Source organism: Orcinus orca, chromosome 3 (assembly GCF_937001465.1).
Source record: "Orcinus orca chromosome 3, mOrcOrc1.1, whole genome shotgun sequence".
In the NCBI taxonomy this organism is placed as follows: Eukaryota; Metazoa; Chordata; class Mammalia; order Artiodactyla; family Delphinidae; genus Orcinus; species Orcinus orca.
This window is the reverse complement of record NC_064561.1, coordinates 124,833,127-124,855,741: the sequence shown is the minus strand read 5'-3', so window position 1 is coordinate 124,855,741 and position 22,615 is coordinate 124,833,127. Positions and strand designations below refer to the sequence as shown.

General features: G+C 43.3%; 1 protein-coding gene across 2 annotated transcripts; it reads left to right on the top strand.

Annotated features, from left to right (window-relative positions):
• The first annotated feature begins 4,229 nt into the window (after window positions 1-4,229).
• On the top strand, window positions 4,230-22,123 carry CRHBP (corticotropin releasing hormone binding protein). 2 transcript variants are annotated; one of them, XM_033430053.2, is made up of 7 exons: window positions 4,230-9,555; window positions 9,877-9,970; window positions 10,239-10,396; window positions 11,818-12,028; window positions 13,742-13,890; window positions 17,638-17,755; window positions 21,403-22,123. In XM_033430053.2, the coding sequence occupies exons 1-7, from the start codon at window positions 9,436-9,438 to the stop codon at window positions 21,558-21,560; spliced, it is 1,008 nt and encodes a 335-aa protein (XP_033285944.1). In that variant the 5' UTR covers window positions 4,230-9,435; the 3' UTR covers window positions 21,561-22,123. The 2 variants fall into 2 exon arrangements, with proteins under 2 accessions (XP_033285944.1, XP_004270877.1); XM_004270829.3 differs by having other exon boundaries at window positions 4,234-9,516.
• Window positions 22,124-22,615: the final 492 nt, after the last annotated feature.

Below are 22,615 nucleotides of genomic sequence, written 5' to 3'. Positions count from 1 at the left end.
AGTGTTCAGTTCGGTTTTTATACCATGAGATTTAAAAGCAGGAATGGAATCTACAGTATAATTATTATATTGGCAAAAACTGATTTCTTCAATATTAGATGGCCTCCTTCCCTTTAAATGCCTTAGAGGAATCTTGTTCTCTTTGCACGTTAGTAATGATTAAAAATGGAAAATGTCACCATTTTAGAGGGAGCAGTGTTTATTGATCACATACATGATTCCAACAGCCAGCTGATAAGAGCAAGCTGGTTTCAGGGCTGAGGCACAGGGTTCAGTCTCTCCAGGGCTGATTAGCATCTACTGTCCAGCCACTAACTATGCCCCACAAGCTGAGCTTGGCACCAGCCAGCTTGGTTTTACAGATGTTGACTCAGTCTAGAAGTAGCTGTCTGGGCACAAGGGCATGCCTTGAAGATAGTGATTCAGCTCAAGGGCTTCAAAGACAAAGGCTGTCACAGAGCTGGGACACTTGGGGATCCCAAGTCAAGGCCTCAAAAATGTATTGATAGATTATAAATGGAAAGGGCCTTGCTATAGACTGAATGTTAGTGTCCCTCCAAAATTCATATGTTGAAACCTAATCCCTAATGTGATGGTATTTGAAGATGGGGACTTTGGGAAGTAGTTAGGTCATGAGGATGGAACCCTCATAAGTGGGATTAGCGCCCTTACAAAAGAGACTGCAGAGAACTCCCTTGTCTCTTCCACCATGTGATGACAGAGGAAGAAGACAGCTGTCTATGAACCAGGAAGTAGGTTCCCACCAGACACTGAATCTGCCAGCACCTTGACCTTGGACTTCCAGCCTCCAGAACCATGAGAAATAAATTTCTGCTGTTTATAAGCCACCCAGTCTGTGGTATTCTATTATAGCAGCCAGAACAAGCTAAGACAGGCCAGTATTGGTTATTTTTCCTATATAACACATCACTCCCAAACTTAGTGACTGAAAACAACAGTCATTTATTATCTCTCATGGTTCCTATGTGTTGGGTATTTGGGAAATACTCAGTGGGGTGGTTCTGGCTTGGAGTCTCTCCTGATTTTCAGTCAAATGGTGGTTGAGAACTGGGGTTGCCTCGAGGGCTTCTTCAGCCACACATCCACGACCTGGGCTGGGATGATCAAAACCTCTGCGGACTAAAACAGCTGGGGCTCCCAGGTGTCTCCCTCTATCTCTGTGTGGTCTCTCCACATGGTCACTCCAGCATGGCAGCTTCATGGGAGCTGGACTTCTTACATGGTAGCTCAGGGCTACCCCAGGAGAGGGAGAGAACACATGCTGAAGGCATGTTGCCTTTTTCTAATTTAGCCTCAGAAATTTCATGGTCACTTTGCCAATTTATTAGAAGCATGTCGCTAAGTTCGGGCCATATCCCCTCCCACTCCTGTGGCCCAGGAAGCTGGGTGACAGCTCCTCCCTGCTATTAGTCCTGGGACGGTGCACCCTGGTGATTTCCCTGCACGCTGACCACACCTTTGTACCGTCCTTGTATTAAACGCCCCGCAAATGACCCCCTTGTGAGCCGCCATCTGTTTCCTGCTCTGACATTGACAGTTACACCCATCTCCCTCTTCGAGATGTGGTGATGACTTGCCCAAGTTCCCAGTCAGTGATGTGGGGCTTGGGATACCTAATCCAGAGCCGTTTTGTTTCCACCCTATAGCTACTGCACGTGGAAACCGGAATAAACCCCCTGAAACCCTTGATTACTCCCACAGGGTGTTGTTTCTATGGAGGTTCACAGCGCTGTGCTGAGCCTGAAGCAAAAGGAAGAACCACTAAGACCACTGGTGTCTTTATCTAAGACCTCGATATTTTGTTTATCCTGGGGGTTTTTTTTGGCATCGGTTTTCCTTTTACGTTTTACCGCATCATACTGTTGATCATGATGATGAGTTTTTGTGCCCCAGAGTGCCCTCACTGCCCTGCCTGAGTCCCGGCCCTGTCCCCTTACCCCTCCCCACTTTTCTCACTGCCGCTCCACACAGCTGGCCGTGGTCTTCAGAGCCGACTCCAGGAACTGTTTCAGCCCTTCCTCCCTTCCCTTTCCTCAGGTTTCACATTACCTGGTTGATGTCACATCTTTGGATGTTGACAGCTAACATTTGAGCGGTGACAGTTCTTTAATTTGTAACTAAATGGGAAGAGCAGAAGCCCCTTTTGCCATTTGCTTTTAGGTACCAGCCAGCAGTGCCAGGAGTGCCAGGTGTGTGTGTGTGTGTGTGTGCTCTTGCTGAGGATAGAGATGGATGAGATGCAGAAGCAGGCTTTCAGGAGCCTACCTTTAGGGTTGGAGACAGACATACTAAAAGTCATGACAAAATATGGTAAGGGCTTTCAGGCATATATATAAAACATTATGAGTCTAGAGCAGCTAAATCTGTTGCTCAGAGTGTGTGGAAGGAAGGACGCAGGGGAGGGAGGAAAAGAAGGGAGAGAGGGAGGGAGGAGGGAGGAAGGAAGGGTTGGCAGAGGGGAGGAGCAGGCTGGCCGCTGCCAGGGGTCCGATAAAAGTCAGCTAAGAAGGCACCGCAGATAGCTCACCGCTGCGTTGCTTGCTTGCATTTTCCTCTATTGCTTTCCTTATTTAGAACCTCTGGTGTCACTCCACGTAACTGGCAGACTTTTCTCCTTTAGATCTATTCTAAGGCACTAAGAAATGAGCCTCTTTACACTTCCTTTGTCTTCCATCAGAGAAGAGGCTGATGTTCTGTGCCCATGCGCGTCACCACTACCTAATGACAAACACACCAGTACTGGACCCGGCTGTACTTTTCCCTTTGATGCAGGCAGTGAGGGATTACTAAATGGCATTTCATTATGATCTACTGGCTAGATGTTAGTCATGGCATATTTTAGAGTAAGCCCGAAGGGAGCTGAGATAACAATGTCACTCCAAAGTCAAGAATGCCATTGCAGAAACATGAGCAACCCCCAATCTCCTTCGCAGTTATTGATCTGCCAGCATCTTGCTTTGGCCTGTGCCATCTCACTTTCTGCTGCTAGTAATTTTAAAACCTAAAATATAATTTTGGGGGTGAATGTCCAGGGTTGCTGTCTTTGAAGGAGGATTGATTACCTGGCTGGATAGAGAGAGATCTTTTTAGCCTAGACTTCGTTTCTGACTCATTGTGATAATTGGGCACATCATTTAATCTCTCTTCTTTCCTCCCATCATCACTGTTTGTTTGGAAGTCTTGCCAAATCGTTGCTTTCTTATTCCCAGTATCCCTAAGGCTTAACAGAGGACGTCATTCAATAATCCCTGATATGGAATCAAATATTATTCTCTTTGGGTAGTTCCTAATTATCTTATCTTCTGTTTCTGCTTTATAACTTCAACCTTCCCCTTTCCTCAATCATATCAATTTCTCTACTCTCTACATTTCAATTTTTCTCTCTGTCGCAGCTAAGCCACTATCCAGTATAATGCACCATCTTTAATGGGGCCCATTCCTAGCTAGTTTTTGAAATGCAGTTCTGTAGTATATTTCAACTTATTTCTCTCTTTGTCTAACTATGGCATTTAAAGTCTGTTAATGTTCTAATATGAAGTCATTCATTCTAATGTAATAATAATATAAAAAACATATCCTACACATGCACTCATAAAATTATCATTAGAAGGAAAGCCCTAGTGATAAAGACATATAATATCATTGGTATCATTTAATAATATCTATACTTAAGGTTATCCTTTCTGAAGGGCATATATTATAATATTTAATTCCTATACAGGCATACCTCGGAGATATTGGGGTTCAGTTCCAGACCACTGCAATAAAGTGAATATTGCAGTAAATTGAGTCATAAGAATTTTTTGGTTTCCCAGTGCATATAAAAGTTATGTTTATACTATACTGTAGTTTATTAACTGTGCAGTGGTACTATGTCTGAAAAACAATGTACAGACCTTAGTTAAAAAATACTTTCTGGGCTTCCCTGGTGGCGCAGTGGTTGAGAGTCCGCCTGCCGATGCAGGGGACACAGGTTCGTGCCCCGGTCCGGGAAGATCCCACATGCCGCGGAGCGGCTGGGCCCGTGAGCCATGGCTGCTGAGCCTGCGCGTCTGGAGCCTGTGCTCCGCAACGGGAGAGGCCACAACAGTGAGAGGCCCGTGTACCACAGAAAAAAAAACCAAAAATACTTTCTTTGGCTCCCCTGGTGGCGCAGTGGTTAAGAATCCACCTGCCAATGCAGGGGACAGGGGTTCGGGCCCTGGTCGGGGAAGATACCACATGCCGCGGAGCAACTAACCCATGCGCCACAACTACTGAACCCGCGTGCCTAGAGCCAATGCCCTGCAACAAGAGAAGCCACCGTAATGAGAAGTCCGCGCAACACAATGAAGAGTAGCCCCCACTCTTGCAACTAGAGAAAGTCCGTGTACAGCAACAAAGACCCAACACAGCCAAAAAAAACCAAAAAACAAAAAACTTTCTTGCTGAAAAAGGCTAATAATTGTCTGACAATGCAGGGTTGCCACAAACCTTTGATTTGTAAAAAATGCAATATCTGTGAAGTGTAATAAAGTGAAGTGCAATTAAATGAGGTATGCCTATAATAATTCCCAGTGTAGATCACCATTTTACAGGTGAGAAAACTTATGATCAAAGAAGTCATTGAACCAGGGTTTTTGTTTTTATTTTGTTTCTCTATTTTGAAGACACCTATTATTTTGTGAATCCAGCATTCCTTTTTTTTCTGGAAACCGCTTCTCCCTTCCCCATTCATATGGCTGTCATGAGAACAGTCATGGAATGACTGGATCCTATCCTCTGGCCTCGGAGCCTTTTCCCACTAAGTTTGTGGACTGGGGATTATGAGTACATTGGATCAGAGTATTTTTATTTGTCTAAGGGTAACTTGTAAAGCTAAGGCATTACTGGTGGCTGGTTTACCACCACAAAAGCTACAGATGTTGGGAGAAGGCAGCCTGAGACAGAGAGACTGGGAAGTAGCTCCTGACTCCTGTTTCCTGCTCAAGCATTCTGCAAGCCATCCTGATAATAACTTCCCCTTCAGTTCCAGTTCGCTATCAGTCACTTGCAACCCCCAAAAGTCCTAACCTCTATTGACTGCTGGTCGTCTTAACCACATCAAAGGGAGATAAGGGATTTGAGTTGAAAGTCACTGACATGTGAGAGTTTCATTCAAAGGCCAACTTATACTAGACCCCCCAAGGAACTAGTTTAGTTTCTTCCTTCCTGATCTCAAACACATCTGAAAAAGAAAACTTATGTATTAAAAATAACTACGTTAAGAGAATGGACTTAAGGACACTGGGAGGGGAAAGGGTAAGCTGGGACGAAGTGAGAGAGTGGCATGGACATATATACACTACCAAACGTAAAATAGATAGCTAGTGGGAAGCAGCTGCATAGCACAGGGAGATCAGCTCGGTGCTTTGTGACCACCTAGAGGGATGGGATAGGGAGGGTGGGAGGGAGGGAGTCGCAAGAGGGAGGAGATATGGGGATATATGTATATGTAAAACTGATTCACTTTGTTACACAGCAGAAACTAACACACCATTGTAAAGCAATTATACTCCAATAAATATGTAAAAAAAATAAATAAAAAGGGTTTTGGGAGGCATACCTGATTAGGACATACTACAGAAATCATCTTCAGGAATATTTTCCTGAAAGAAAGGTCCTTAAGGTTGTGAACATCTAGAAAGATGAGTTGTATTGATGCTGTCCTTCACTAGTTACCCAGGGAGCTTGTGAGTAACCATTTGTTCCATGGACAGTTGGTAGTCAAGATATTTTATTAATCTGATTTCCAGTGTTAGGATTTCACGTTACCACAAAATCTATTGAGCTTAGGGAGCCTTTCTGCAGGTGTTATTAACCTCATTTCGGACTGAAGAAAATTTGGCAGGACATCCTGAAATAAATCAGCAGCGCTGCAAAGAAAAAGATCAGTAAGAATTTCTCTCGTAGGCTAACTCCCTCTTTTACCAGATACTGTGGGTTATCTAAATTAATCCAAATGATGACTCTCCCCCACAGAAGAAGGAAATTAAAACTTTAAATCAACCAAAAAAAATAATAGCTATGTTAAAAAAAATAGTCAAATTCATTCAAACAGCAAGTCATCTTGAAAGAAATGGAAAACTAGTTGGGTTTTTTTTTAGTTTTTTTTAGTGCCATTGTGGTGGGTCATGTGACCCTTTAGTGAAAACTAGTTTTTGTTGGTGGTGGTTAATTACAATGGGCTATATTCAGTCATCTTTATTTCTTAAAGAACTCAATCATATGTCCCATTTCCAACATACCACTCGGGAAAGGGAAAAGGAAGATCTTCTAGAGCAGGTATAGCTAATGTTCTCTGTTCAAGTGATTAACAAAAGAAAAAGTGTACTATTATATGTAGGGAATACTTAAGGGAATCTTAAGACAGACCCTAGAGTAGAAAGAGATTTGGGATTACATTGTCCCCTTTCTGCTTCAGACACCGCAGTGTGTAAGGCTTGGCAGACTCCACAAACTTGCACTTGGCTCTCATAATCACGTCATAGGCCCTGTGGGTGACAACAAAGTCCCTCTTTATGCTGCTTAGAAGTTGGCTATGTGCACCTCTTCAGTCTCAGCAAAATTTTAAAATCCCACCACTGCCATGTTCATGGATTGAATATGGCTCTGTATCATGTGGCCACCTTGACCTTCAGGCTTAACACAGTGACAATTTGCTCTGGGGCTTTGTGAGAGGAAAAATGTCTTACCTAATGAAAAGGATGTCTTAACCCTTCCTAACAATAATTTAAGATCTAAAATATACTGATCAGGGATTGTATTAACATCAGCATGGGAGAGGCTGTCTAGAAAAACATGGAGAAAAACTAAAATGTGTGCAGAGAATGGAGGTGAACATAGGAATAATTTCCAACCAGCATGCTTGGGGACTCTGAGTTAACTCAGAACGTATTTCAAAATAATCAATTTGGTTAAACAAATATTAAGCTAATTGTTTCAATGACTAAATTGGTCCATGAAAATAATTTTTCTTCAGACATAGACCTAGTTACTGTCCAGAAACTTTTTCTTCTGTCTAATCCAAATGGCTCTTCCATTGCTCTCACCCATTTTTTTTTTTTTTTCCCCGCGGTACGCGGGCCTCTCACTGTTGTGGCCTCTCCCATTGCAGAGCACGGGCTCCGGACGCGCAGGCTCAGTGGCCATGGCTCACGGGCCCAGCCGCTCCGTGGCATGTGGGATCTTCCCAGACCGGGGCACGAACCTGTGTCCCCTGCATCGTCAGGCGGACTCTCAACCACTGCGCCACCAGGGAAGCCCGCTCTCACCCATTTTTAATACTTCGGCTCACAGAGAATGGCTACCTTCTTCTCTTTGTCCTCCAACCCCATCTTCTTGTTATTCCCCTATAGGTTCTAATTTTCATCCTTTAGTTACTCTTATTTAAACAAAACAAAACAAAACAAAACACGGTTTCCACTGACTTAGTAGATATTTGCCAAACTGGTGAAAATAACACATGAATATCCCCACCTAGGATTTGGTAGGAATGAAATTCTTTTTCTACCATAGTTTGTGGATTGTTTCGTAAAACAGGATGTTACCCCTCTGTCATCGTGTTTCCCCAGCTCTTTCTGGAGACAGGCCAGGCATGTGTGCAGTTGAGGTTAAGCCATTTTTTTTTCTATTTTTTTTATTCCTCTCAGGTTTCTTTATACCCTCTCTAAGATTCAGACATCCAAAGAGTCCCAGGGTGGGGAGAAGGACATAGTGGCCAGTGTTTATGACATTTGGGTGCCCTCTCCTCTCATGCTGTCTGTGGTCTGAGGACTGTTTACAAAGTTGGACTATGGTAGGAAGGCCTCCAGGTTAAACAATTAAGAGGCAGCTCCTTCAGAGCTCAGAATTGTCTTAAATATGAAAATATCAAGTTCTGACACCACTAGACAAATGGCTGCTTCATTCTGAGTATTTATAAACTAAATATAGAACTATTTCCTTGAGTCAAAACCCTATATGATGGTCTTATTATTTGGATTAATTTTTTTTTTTTTTTTTGGCGGCACGCGGGCCTCTCACTGCTGTGGCCTCTTCCGTTGCGGAGCACAGGCTCCGGACGCGCAGGCTCAGCAGCCGTGGCTCACGGGCCCAGCCGCTCCGTGGCATGTGGGATCTTCCCGGACCGGGGCACGAACCTGTGTCCCCTGCATCGGCAGGCGGACTCTCAACCACTGCGCCACCAGGGAAGCCCTGGAATAATTTTAATAGTAAAGAAAGCTATGGGTAGTAACCATGTTTTCTGTCAGGCAGAAGTAAAAACATGATTTTTTATAGGATGTGTAGTGGCCTTGCTCAGCACAGAGATTGGAGAGGGGTGGGAAAACTGAAGGTGGAGATCTTCATATTTCCCACAATTTTGGACATAAAGGAGAAGCAATTCTCATCTCATCTAATCAGCAAAGATAAGGTTAACTTATTCCTGCATCTCTAAGTCATTTGTTTAGCCCTGGAAATTTGATGATGAGCCGTTTTAATAAAGCTTCTCAGCAGGTCCTTCTACCAGAGTATGAAAGTAATCCAGGTATTCGAAGGCATGAAATGGAATGACTCCATCTTTCAGTGGTTCAGATGGATGTTAAGGTCATGGCCACGGTTAGCTGGCCCAGGAGTGTGTCCATCCTATATATATTCAGGCTATGTGACAGAGCTCGGCTGAAATCCAGGAGTCCGTGGACTCCACAGTTAGCTTTCTATTAAGGAAAAGCTTACAAGAAACTGGACCAGGACAAAGCAAAGACCAAGGGACAGAAAGCAAGCTTGAATTACATGATTGCAATAGTCTGCGAAATCAGCTTCTCTTTGGAGCTGAAAATGCCTCAAGTTTCTTCCTGAGAGGCATGAGCAATTGCATGAATACTATATTCTCTGACAATTTCCAACATGGCTCCATTTAAGGTTATGTGACAAGTCTGTATGATAAGGTTGTGTGTGTTTGGGTATTTTATGCCTGTGGGTAACACTGTCACTTGGCTTTGCAAAACCAAAAATTCCCTGCATGTCCATGGGAGAGGATAATTCAGCATGTGGCCGACCAAGTAAAATGCCATCCCTTATTCTCTATCCTTGCTTCATTCTTTCTCTCACACTTTAATTCACTAAGTTGTAAGTGTCTGAAATCATTCTCGGTGAATAACGCTGGACCACTCGGAAAGTTTGCAGCTGAGAGCTGGACCCTCGTCATCACCAAGCACTTTGTCACTGAGACAGAGTAACCCATGGTTACTGAGCTCAGATCAGTTAAGGGGCAGAGAGCCTCCCCTCCTCACTGCTCTATAAAAGAGACCCGCAAAGGGACCCTACCAGCTTCTAGCTCTCAGCCTGGGGGAGCGCGTGGGAAGCAAAGCCCAGACCTGCGGAGCAGAAAGCACCAGCTGCAGAGGCAAGGCCGGCATGGCTCCCACTTTCAAACTTCAGTGTCACTTCATTCTGATCTGCCTGATGGCTCTAAGAGGGGAGAGCCGGTACCTGGAGGTGAGCGATTACCCGGTTGACCCATCACACCTTCCTGTGGTGAGTGTCCAGCCTTGGGGGTGGGCAGGCTGCCTCTGCTCTCAGACATGCTTTGGTTAGCTCTTTCTTCCGCATTTACTGTGCCCCCTCTCTCCTCTGGTTTCTCCTGGGTCTTCCTCCCTGCCTCTTCCTCCTTCCCTCTGGTCCCTGGGCATACCCTGGTCTGATGGGAAAGGTCTAAACCTTCCCGTCTTCTCCGGACCCGGGAGACATTGACCTGGTCACTTTATTCTCTTCGCCGCGGGGCAGGGAGGGTGCCTTGCTTCTGGTCCCCCTTCCCCCTCCTTGAACTTTTGCGGACTGACTGATTTTCCTGGCCAGCTGCGGGAAGCTGTGGACTACGACCCTTTCCTACTCTTCAGCGCCAACCTGAAGCGGGAGCTGCCGGGGGAGCAGCTGTACCGCCGCGCTATGCGTGAGTCGGGGCTGCCTGGCTGGCGTCCGTCCGCGGGCAGCGGGGAGGTGGGGATTGTTGAGGACCGCGGGGGGCGCAATTCCCATGGCTAAGGGTCAGTCCGAGGAGTCGCACTGGGGCGAGATGGGGTGACGCACCCGGAGCGCGGGAGCGGGGCGCAGCCGAAGCTGGGAGTCATGGCGCGAGCGGAGAGGGGCTGCCCGGGTGCCGCCGCAGTGGCTGCAACCCGGGACCCCCAATCCCGCTGCCCTCCCCCCCCGCCCCCCAGGGTGCCTGGACATGCTGAGCCTCCAGGGCCAGTTCACCTTCACCGCCGACAGGCCGCAGCTGCACTGCGCCGCCTTCTTCATCGCAGAGCCCGAGGAGTTTATCACCATCCACTACGAACTGGTCTCCATCGACTGTGAGAGCGGGGACTTCCTGAAGGTGAGGCGCCCCCGCCAGGCGCAGCCCCAGCCGCGGGGCAAGGGAGGGGTCATGGCCGGGACGCTGCGCCCTAGCGTGGAGAGCCGGCGACGCTCGTAATTAGATGCTCCGGTGGTGCAGGAGTGGGAGAGGCGCAGTCCGGGACCCCCGCGCAGCGTGTACCTCGCCCCACTCCCAGAAGGGCGAGTGCCTTGGTCTTGCAGTGGTTTAAATTCATCCCTGTGCGCTGTCGGTCCCGGGCGCTTCCAAAGACTAGAACTCGTGGCGCGAACCACTGTGTTGCAATGGGGAGCAGGTGAAAAGGGGTACAAACCAACTAGTACGAGCCCTCGGGTCCGCCGAACCCGAGGTCCTGATTAGAAGGCGACCTCACATGTCTGAGATCTGAGCCCGCCTTGCTCCTGCTGGTCCTTTTCTCTGTGGAGCTGTTTCAGGCTCCCAGACGCTGTCTTCAATGCCTGGGTGACCTGATTTTGGAGCAGAAGGGCACTGGCTGCAGGGAAGGTTGCTGAGAAGGAATCTAGTCTGAGGCAGGTGGGAGGCGCGGAAAAGTCCCCACTCTCAGTTCTCCATGAGTCTAACGGGTCAGCTTGGGATGGATGCTGGACTTCTCCAGTACAGTTAAAATGAATATGATTAAAATCCCAAAGTGGAATTATTTTGGAACCTGTCAAACGTCATAGAAGAGGACTGATCTGGTGAAATAATTTGTAGCTGGTAATTTTACTAACGTGAACTAGGTTGGACTCATTAAATTGGAGACCTGTGGTGATTTTAAGAGTAAAGTCAATAGACTCTGACCTTTTGTCCCGCCAACTACAAACTTCAACAAGTGAAGGAAAAAATTCCGAACTTGCATACCAGCCATTATCGTCTAAGTGTTAAAGTAGTTCTTGATATTTTAATATGTGATAAGAGTAAAAAAATGAGGAAAATGGGTGTGTATAACCATCGGCAGGTAGGTAAAGTTGCTGCTCCAGTTTTTCCTCTTGCTATTTTTGAGAAATTTTGTTCATATTTTAATGAGGAAAGAGAAAAACTGAAACCCAAATTATGTTCCTGTGGAATTCTTCTGAAGGTAGGATGTGTGGAAAATATGACCAACACAAAAATGCATATCGTCTGTAGTTTCATTTACCAAGGTGGCTGAAATGATAAAGTATAAGAAAGTTTATTTACTTTGGAAATGTTAGAGTTTATAAAGGGGAAAAAGCAATAATTAAATAATAATGCAACTTGCAAACAACCCTCACAGTCAAAATATATACAAATAGAAGGGGGGTGCAGGGGGGTGTGGGCTGTCTATTCCTCACTGATGACCGAAGGCCCGTGGCTGGATAACCTTTTCCCCCTTTTCAACACACTTGTGACTTCAGGAGTTGATGAAAGTGATCATCTTTGTCTGTATTTTTTGTTGGAAGGTATTTGATGGTTGGATTCTCAAGGGGGAGAAGTTCCCCAGTTCCGAGGATCACCCTCTCCCCATGACTGAGCGGTACATAGATTTCTGTGAGAGTGGTCTTAGCAGAAGGAGCATCAGATCCTCCCAGAACGTGGCCATGATCTTCTTCCGGGTCCATGAACCAGGAAATGGCTTCACATTAACCATAAAGACAGATCCTAACCTCTTTCGTAAGTGGACTAAATGTCTTCTTAGTTGGAAGGCAGGACTTGGGGGGAGAGAGTGTCAGTTATGCTTTTCAAAGGTAGCATCATTGCACAGACTTAAGAAATTTGAAGCGAGGAAGGATTTGAATGGAAATTCTTTTGTAATTAGAAATGACCTAAAGGATATTTCCAATTCATTATCATGAAAATCAAAGCAGTTTTTAATTTATTTACCAGGCTAGGTAAGATACTAATTTATGATGGCTGGAATTCTATTTTTTTCTCCAGTCTTATTCTGATCTCCTGAGCTACTACAATGTATTCAGTGACAAACTTTAATCCCTCCAAGTCATTCCATTGATCTGGATAAGCTTGAGGGATCAGATATGAAATTGCAGTCCTACAGATATTTAGGTGAAGGCTGAAAGACTACATATCTGGGATGTGTAGACAGATTTCATGCCCTGAGCAGAGGGTTGGACCAGAGGACCTCGACATTGCCTTCTGAGTCTGAACCCATTGCTCTAATTTAGTTCATTTCTGGTGGATACACAAATAGATGCTATAAAGCTGAATAGCCCAGGCCTAAAACACATTATCTTAATCAGAATGAGTTCATTCATCTGTTTATTATTTCTTCCCCATTAAGAGGAAAATGTTTATAAAAAAATCAGGAAAACATTCATTTTTGGTTGTATACAATAGTATTATTAACACTTCATGTGGTTGAAGAATGGGGCCTACCTAATCTGCCAAAAAATAATGTACAGACTGATCTCCCAAATTTTGTTTTTAAAAAACAAAAAAAAAGCTTTTTGAAAGAAGCCCCCCAAAATGGCTGTTTCTGAGGACTGGAGCAGAATAACACTAGAGGACAACATGAACTGTTTCTCCTATATCCTGTTTGCTTAGAGATCAGAAACCTTCTAGAATCATCAAGGAATTTCAGTTCTTTTTGAAATTAAGTGTAATTAAAAATATAAGATGGAAGCAAAAGGTAGTTCTGACATAGTCTGATCAATCAGAAACTTTTGTCCCATAACTGGCCAAAAAAAGTACAAACTCTGATGCTTCTAGTTTCATAGCTAGAAGAATAAATTTATTGTAAGTCTAGTCCTGAGATACAAAACAAAATTTCAGAAAGACTTGGGAGTAGGTAAACATTTAAAATTTACCTATTAGTCAACTTATCACTTAACACCCAGGAAATATTTATCAGACATAAGCCTGCTTTGTATTTTTCTCAGCCTACTTTGTAACTAGTTTAATGTTTCTTCACTTTATTATCTCAAAAGTAACATGTAGCTCCAAGTTCAGTTAATAAAGGTTTCAGACAGACAGGGTTTGAGTTCTGGCCTTACCTTTAAGCCTTGATTCTTCCAGACTCCCAGCTTGAACTTGGACCCTAGTTAATGAAGTGTTCCTAGAACTTCTACCAGCTAGTGTTGTTTGCTTGGTTATTAATTTATGTCTTGTGAGTGTTATAAACAAGGTGACCCCCTGAGATTACGATCAGAAGTCCCCTTGCAGCCAGGGCCTCCTGACCATGTCCATACATCACTGGTGCTTTCTATTCCCCAACTCCTTCCTTTCTCCAAATCACCTTTGTGATAAGTACTCTCTTCTGGGCCACAAGCCCCTAGACCATGAATAGGAGCTTAGAATAAGGATGAGATAAATTTCTATAAAAGCCCAGCATACCAAGCAGTGAAAATGTGATTTTGTTTTCCTACAAAGCCTGCAATGTCATCTCCCAGACCCCAAATGGAAGGTTTACTCTGGTCGTGCCACATAAGCATCGCAACTGCAGCTTCTCCATCATTTATCCTGTGGTGATCAAAATATCTGATCTCACCCTGGGACACTTAAATGGTCTGCAATTAAAGGTGAGTTGCTTATTTGCTTCCCAGTCACTTCCTAAGACCTCAGCTTTCTCAGAGCCAAAGTAACTATACAGGGCAGATGTGGATGAACTGGTGTAGTATGTCCTTCTGTTTGGCGGTTAGAACTCACACGAGCCTGCCCCCGCTGCTTTAATAAACTCCTCTTCTATTTCCGTTATACTGCCAGTTGCATACTCAGGTGCCTCTTCTGACTACTTGAATACTTTTCTTGTGATGTTAGAAATGCTTTCAGTTGGCAAAGTTGTGACATATAATTACAATTGAACTCTCTTGTACTTGCCTCTTTTAAACAAAAATTATCTCCTAGCAGAACCTAGTGTGAGTCATCTCCACAGCTGTTTTTCTGATTATTGGAATTTTCTTTTGACATGAAGGAAGTATCTCATTGACAGACTGTGTTATGAAGGAATGCTAAGCATAGCATAAAATACAAAACTGGATTTTTATATTGCAAAATACAGTAAAGTTTTGAAGCGTTTTTTTGCGTTACATTTAATTCCATACATTTTGCAACAAAACATTAGTTGAGACTCCCCATCAACGTCTTCCCCCATGAACTTCTGTATGGATTTTACGATTAATGCTGAGCTTGACCACATTTATTTGCACTGGTAGCTTGTTTCCTTTGAGTCATCCTCATTTCCTTTTATGTTCTCATATGCCTAGGTTAAGACAGCTCATGCATTTGCTGGCATCCAAGATAGTCATACTTCCTAATCAGAAAGATTGCAGTGAAAACCAAATAAATAGGATTAGGGCTGAGAAAAGCAGTAAATCCAATTTCATTTAAGCCCCAAATTCATAGGCCAGTGCCTATTTTTTAAAGTTGAACCTTAGTGGAAGAATAATCCTTTGATAAAGGCCAGGATAAGTGGATGTCTTTGGTTTAGCCCTATAGGCTTGAGATTTTTTTGTATGTCATTCTTGATGTTTAATATAGAAGGTGGCAAGTGTGATAGATTGAGAGATCTGCACTTTAGTTATCTTTGGCTACGAGGAGTATACTTGGTGCTTACCACTTAAACAAATGTGAAGTCTGCAGTGTTCTAGGTATCTATTGCTTTACGAAATATTCTTTGAGTGCTTACCATGTGCAAGGCATTCTTCTAGATGCAGGAAATTAGCAACGAACAAAACAGGTCCTACTCACATAGAACCTGTATTCTAGTGGGATGAGACAGGCAAAAGTATAATGTATTTCAAATAGTGGTGAGTGCCCTACAGAAAATGAAGCAGAGTGGTGGCTGGGGACAAGGGGGTAGAGTGAGGGGCAGGCAGCTACTGGAGATGAGATGGTCAAGAAAGAAATCTTTTGAGAAGGAGACATTTAAAGTGAGGTTTCAGTGATAGGTAAGAAGGAGCCAGCAGCCACAGGAAGAGCTGGAAACAGAGCAACAGTAGTGCAGAGGCTCAGAGGCAGGAATGGGCTTGCTGAGTTCTAGAAATGGAAAGAAGGAAAAGTAGAGGGGGAGTGGTATCATACAGCATCAGGCAGACAGGCAGGGCCAGGGGGTGGAGAGCCCAGCGGGTAATATTACAGAGTTTGAGTTTATTTTCAGTGGGAAACCACCGAAGGGGTTCAGGCAGGAAAGTGACATAATCCATTTGATTATGCTCAGGTGGGGTGAGAGTGATTGGGAATTGCTGGCCTCATGACCAAAGTAATTGACAAAGTCCACGGTGGGAAGGAGACGGTTACCTAAAGGTCATTCTGGCTTCCATGAATGATGATGAATGGGCTGTAGGGGCCAGAGTGGTGCAGCAGTGCCCCTAAAAGGCCATTGTCATAGTCTAGGCAAGAGATGAGAGTGACTTGGTCCAGGGAGATAGAACCTCAACAAAGAAATCTCGGGGGTTACTGTTGAGGAGCTGAACCCCAGAGGTTCCTACACAGCTCAGCTTCTGCCGTTGTTTATAAGAACAGCTGAGAGGTTTGGAAAGAGGAGAGGAAAGTCACTGAACGCCAAAAAGTACGTGCTCCCAACCTCCTTGTTTCTTGGTTTTGTTCCCTTCATTTTAGCTTCCATTTCTTCCCAACTTCTTATTTCCCATTTCTCTCTCCTGAGCCTGCCTTTCCCACTTCACCTCCTCCTGTGAAATTTGGAAACTACAGAACCAGGTGGAATGTTTAGTCTAAGACATGTTCCCCCTGGACACCCTCTGCTCAAGGGAAAGGCAATTACATTTTTTTCCCTTTACCTCTAAATGGCTTATTCAACTCTTCCTACAAGAAAATGAGCCCTGTACACAGTGGGGCTAACTAACCCTCTATTTCATCATTGATGAAATTACGTGTAAAATACCTAAGCATAGAACCCAGGACAGAGTAGGTGCTTTAAATATATATACCCACACCTGCTTCCTTTCATTAGTCAAAGAGTTGCTGTTGTGTTATTTTCTATTGGTTGTTTAGTTCCAGCTGCATTTCAATATCTTCCAAATGTGGGACTGTGTGCGCTGATGTATGTGTGTGTTTTACATTCTCTGTTTTAGATTTTGGTCCCTATGGAGCATGGTCTGTTTAGCTTCTAAGCACCTTGCCACATTCCGCTAGATCTCTTGATGGCTACGTCTCACGAAGAAGAGGATCACGGGCAAAACTGGCTGTATAATTTGTGGGGGGACAGTAAAAAATGAAAATACAGGGGCCTTATTTTAAAATGATTAGGAATTTCAAAATGGGGACAGCAGAGCATTAAGCCGGGCACTAGGCCTTGTAAGCGTGAGCCCTGTGGGCACGGGTGGCACGATCACAAGGCCAGCCCTGATCACGGGAAACGGGTGGCCCAAATGGTGACATTTGGGGCTGAGAGGGGGTCTGCTTTGTTTGCGTGGGAAAGTGAAGCCCAGGAATTGCTGTGGATGACACAGTGTGGAAAAGAGGAAGGGAAGCAGAAAAAGGTGGTTACAGTGCATCGCACAAAGTCTTAAGACTACACACTTATTTTGAGTAGCTTGAAATAAGTTTATTTTAGTTGGAAGGAGAAAGTTGATGGTAACTCTAGCTAATTTGAGCCCCAAATGAGGGGTCTCTTCTTTTTTTAATATTCTTATAACTAGTCTAAATCCTTATCAGTAGAAAGAATAAGAATTGTCTCAATAGCAGAAAAAGTCTTTTAGAAAGAAGAGGAAAGGGCTTCCCTGGTGGCACAGTGGTTGAGAGTCCGCCTGCCGATGCAGGGGACGCGGGTTCGTGCCCGGTCCGGGAGGATCCCACGTGCCTCTCGGCTGGGCCCGTGAGCCATGGCCGCTGAGCCTGCGCATCCGGAGCCTGTGCTCCACAGCGGGAGAGGCCGCAGCAGTGAGAGGCCTGTGTTCTGCCAAAAAAAAAAAATAAAAGCTCTGACTGCATGCATGAAGAAATTCAAATAATTCATTGTGTATGTCCAAATGATTTAAAAAGCAAAGCATTTTCAGATTCAATTTTCATATATTGTATATGGAGTTTACAGATTCCAATTTCATCATTCTAGTCCTTGAGCTTATAAAAAAATGTTTTTTAAATGCACATACATTTTTTAAAATGATTACTCAACCGATTTAGAAAAGCAATTCCTATGATTTTTTTTTTCTTTAAAAAGTCTTACTTCCCAAAGTCCTGGATGTTAAATTAAATGGCGCTGCCAGGATGTCTACAGCTGACTGAATTCACCAACTTGCCATTGGTCCAATGGTTTGACTTCCTTAATTGGTTTAAATACATCTTCCTCTGCTGCTTTATTCTCTTAGAAGTCCTCAGCAGGTTGTGTGGGAATAGGAGATTTTGTGGAGCTGCTGGGAGGAACTGGACTCGACCCTTCCAAGATGATGCCTTTAGCTGATCTCTGCTATCCTTTTCACGGCCCTGGTAAGATATTTCTTTGATTATTATTTATGTGCCTATTAAGATTGTTTCCTTAAATAAAATGCCTCAAATTTTTTATACATGGGAGGGCAAGTTCCACCAAAAAAACTTCGATTTTGCACATTGAGCAACTGTGAGGGTTTTGCATTTGAGCCTAAGCACAGTATCAAGAATGCATGACCACAATATCTGACACTGGGAGAAAAACTTATGAAGTAACAAGGTTGCGTGTTTAAGGTTTGCCCTAAGTACGACTATGAAAAAGACAAAGCTTTTTGGTTCTGTGCTCTGTCCACCTTCTTGAAGGTCCCTGCTTTCCTCCTCTCGAGACTAAAGATTTTACTGACTGAAAACCGTTGTTCAAATAGTGGATGTATCGTCAATTAGTAATAGTATAAAAATGAAGTAATAGCTAAATAACTTTACCATACATATGCATATGTGTGTGTATTACTCATAGTAAATATTGATACATTAGAAGGTGATACGCTTTATTAGAAATTCTCAGAACTGCTGAACGTCCCCAACTTCTAGCAGCAACACCAGCCTCTGAAAGACCACTGCAAAACAAAGGTAAATTCTGAGATCTAAAAGTGGTCACGGGTAATAAAAGACCTGGTTCTCGCCAAACAGAATCAGGTCTTCTTTGTTAAAGATCAGTGAAGCTTTTCCATTTGATTATGCTCGGGTGGGGTGAGGAGGGTGGGAATTGCTGACTAGTGACCAAATTAATTAACAAAATCCAAGTGTTGGGGGAGAGGGTTACATAAAACATTTCTGTAAAGGTCACTCCTGTATCTGTACTTCTGATGCAGGAACCAGTGATTATCTTTTAAGAGACAGAAGTCAAACAGAAGAACAGTCTTTCATCCCTTACCATAGCCCCCTTCCTCTTTTTAAGCACACATCACTAACCAACTAAATATTGAAGCTGCAAATCAGACAGCCTTTTGATCAGCTGTTACCAGTTTTAATTAAAGCCAGGTCTGCCAACCAGTATTTTCTCTCTCTGAGCTAATGCTGGGAACTTAATAAACAAAATCTCTCTGAAATAGAATTAACGTACACAGGTCAAGGGAAAAGATTTCTAAAAACCCAGTTTGCTAAAAGCTTGAGGGTTAGTTTATACTAATTTACACTTGAGCCCTGGTTTAAACCAGTGCATCATGGCTTCTCTCCCTTTGTGTGTGCTCTCAGAGGCACTGGAGCCTTCCAGGCTGATGGAGAGCACCTGTGAGGAGCTGCGTTTGAGCTGGGTAAAAAGATTAGATTAAGAACTGAAGCACACTCATGCCTTAAAATTTAGATAATTGAAGCCATAGTAATTTTGGTGCATGAATTATATGACTTGATTTCAAAGGGTGTGGCTAAGGCCAAAAAACCACTTTTGCCTGTATTATTTAGATAATTGAAACCAGTCTTAAGATAATGTGAAGGCTTGAATTATCTGACTCACTGGTTCATGTTAGACTTCACTTTTTTCTTGAATTCACCGTGTTTTCATGAGCCCCTCTTAAGTCGTTCAGACAATGAAGAACTCTTAGGTATCCTGCCCTTTACAATGGATTGTATTAGGAATTATGTCAAATAATAAATGATATGCGCATTAACTAAAGGAAATAAGTCACGTTATGTAGATTAAAGTTCAGAGTAAGATCAGAAAAGAATGGCCTTGCAAACAATTTAAAGAAAATTAGGGACTTCCCTGGTGGCGCAGTAGTTAAGAATCCACCTGCCAATGCAGGGGACACGGGTTCGAGCCCTGGTCTGGGAAGATCCCACATGCTGCAGAGCAGCTAAGCCCGTGCACCACGACTACTGAGCCTGCGCTCTAGAGCCAGCGAGCCACAACTTCTGAGCCCACGTGCCACAACTACTGAAGCCTGCATGCCTGGAGCTGTGCTCCACAACAAGAGAAGCCACTGCAGTGAGAAGCCCGTGCACTGCAAGGAAGACCCAACACAGCCAAAAATAAATGAATTTATTTTAAAAACTTTAAAAAATTAACTTTGGACTTCCTCACAGAAGCTTAGCCTAGACTCCTGGTGCTTATATTAAAATAATTATAGGGTTTATATTATGTCTCCAAATTGACTTTTACCTAAATAACTCTATCTGGCTGTTTTACTTCATTTAAATCCAGGTGCATGTTTGTGAAGTACCTGTTATACAAGGTTAATAACATTTCTCAGAATTTAGGCCTTATAGAGACAACGTGGGGAAAAAAAGATTGAGAAAATTAAAACAGCAGAAAGGATTATTGTAGGGCAGATAAATCTTGCCTCAGGAACCAGATTGAGGCGGAAGAAATAAAACAAAAGTAATTTTTAATAAAAATGCTGAGTTTCACAAAACAGAAACAGGTACAGAGAACAAACAGATGGTTGCTAGAAGGGAGGGGAGTGGGGAATGAAAAGAAAAAAAAAAAGGTAACTATGTGAGGTAATGAATGTTGATTAGCTTGACTATGGTGATCATTTCACAATGTATATTTATATAAAACCATCATGTTGTCCACCTTAAATATATACAATTTCTGTCAACTATACCTCAATAAACCTGAAAAAAAATTTTTGAAGAATGCCTTAAACACACACACAATTTCAGTATATAACTGCTCAGGCACATCTGTACTAGAAGATACATAAATGTTGCCAGATGCTTATAAAAATAATGAATAAGATTGGATTTAAGAAAAGTAAGGATATCAAAAGCCATTCCATACAAGAAGTACAGAAAAAAATTAGAGATAAAAAGTACAGGTGAACAATAGAACAAAAATGAGTATACTTAGTGTATGTCTAAACCACGCAAATGATATTTTTGTTTATATGTAAAACAGAATTATTACTGAGGCTCAGAAAATAATAAATAGGTGATATTTTTAGTCTACATAAATGTCCCGCAATACACTCCATCCTTCAGCCCTGCCCACTAAATTGCCACTCGCACCCCCAGATATAACCAAAACCTGCCTCTGCAAATTCCCAACCTGTCCCTAGAGGGCGGCACTGCGCCCCCTGAGGACACAACTAGAGCAAAGGTGCAGCAGGTCGGATGCTTGCCTTCCTCTGCCTTCACCACCAAAGCTTTGCAGGTAAGAGAACATAAAAAGCACAAGGAGATATCTTCTTACCTCTTTGCAGCCAGTTTTGTTTGACTAACAGTGTTCTTGCACATGAGGAGAAAGGCTGAGCTTAATTTCACTATTCTACAATTAATTATACAGTTGACCCTTGAACACCAGTGGTTTGAACTGCGGGGGCCCACTTATAGGCGGAGTTTTTTCAATAGTAGATGCTACAGTACTACACGATCCTAGGTTGGTTGAACCCGAGAATGTGGAACCTCGGATCTGGAGGAACCGTGGCTCTGGAGGGAAGACTATAAATTATAGGCAGATTTTCGCCTGTGGGGAGGGTCCTCACCCCTAACGCCCCACGCACCCCCCACGTCATTCAAGGTCAGCTGTACATTATAAGAATGAGAACAAACACGTTTCACCTGATGGCAGATGCTTGGTTTGAGTACGTGAGAGGAAGCTACATCCCCTTGCTTTCTTCGTGTTTAAATGATCTCATGGACAGAAATGGTTTGATGGTGTCCTTTCTAACCTGCTGGGAAACTTTTACTTTTTCCGTGAATTATAGCCCAGATGAAAATTGGCTGTGACAACACGGTGTTGCGCATGGTCTCCAGCGGAAAACATGTAAATCGTGTGACTTTTGAATACCGCCAGCTGGAACCATACGAACTGGAAAACCCGAATGGAAACAGTATCCAGGAATTCTGTTTGTCTACTCTTTGAAGAACCAAGCCAATGATTTCCATGCTGCTAGCTAAGGGAGTTTTTAATGGCCGTTATATATGATTTTGATGAGCAGCTAGTTAAGAACCTTTCATACAAATCAGTATTCCCAACCTTGAGCACATATCACACACACTAATTTTTGTACCTTGCTTCTTTTTCATTTGTAAGATATAAATGACCACGTGGCAGAAAATAAGCCCTCCCCCCGACCCCAGTAGAAAACCAGTTTCCAGTAATTCTTTGATATGCTACCAACCTGAACTGGTAAGACGAGTGCAAAGAAATGTGCAATGAAAACTTGTATCTCAAGGGAAAATACTACAAAGAACTAAAAATGTTAGTGCTCTTATCAGTTTTATGACAGAAAACGCATGTCCGTGTGTACCAAAGTAGTTGCATCTATTTATTTTCTGCTTATTATTCTGTTTACAGTAGAGAATACTTGTAGCTAGTATTATTTATTGATTTGTAACAACTTGTTTTTAACAGACATTTGTAGCATGTAAAACACTTTGCATCCGTAAATCCGAACGTGAATAAACATATTCAGAATGTTGGCACCTCAACATCCTGCTTTGTTTTCCTGAGTAGTTCCTTCCCTTATTAACATCAGAAAATAATGTTCTCAGGTGGTACAGCATCAAATGCTGAACTAAATCATTTTAGACTTCTTAGAGCTCCAAGAACCCTGGGTCGTTAAGTAGGATTATTTAGGGCAGAAGGTAAAATTGCAGTGTTTGAACAAACAACACTAACCAGTTGGTGGTGATAGGGAAGCAGGATATGGGGATCCCTCTTCCACTGTCCTCCAAGAAAACTGAGAATACATGTCTTTGTCACAGTAAAGAGTGTACTTTTCAACAGGGACAACAAAGGCCTTAAACTCTCATAGACACAATTTGCAGAAACCTGAGTACTTTTTTGGTACTGAAGGTAGTTTACTGTTGACTGAACCTTGTCCACGTTTGGCTTTGAGACCAAGCATGTGGTCTGTAAAAGACACCTTGGGGTCAAAAATGAGGCCCTGAGGAACAAAGGAAATACTCCTAAGT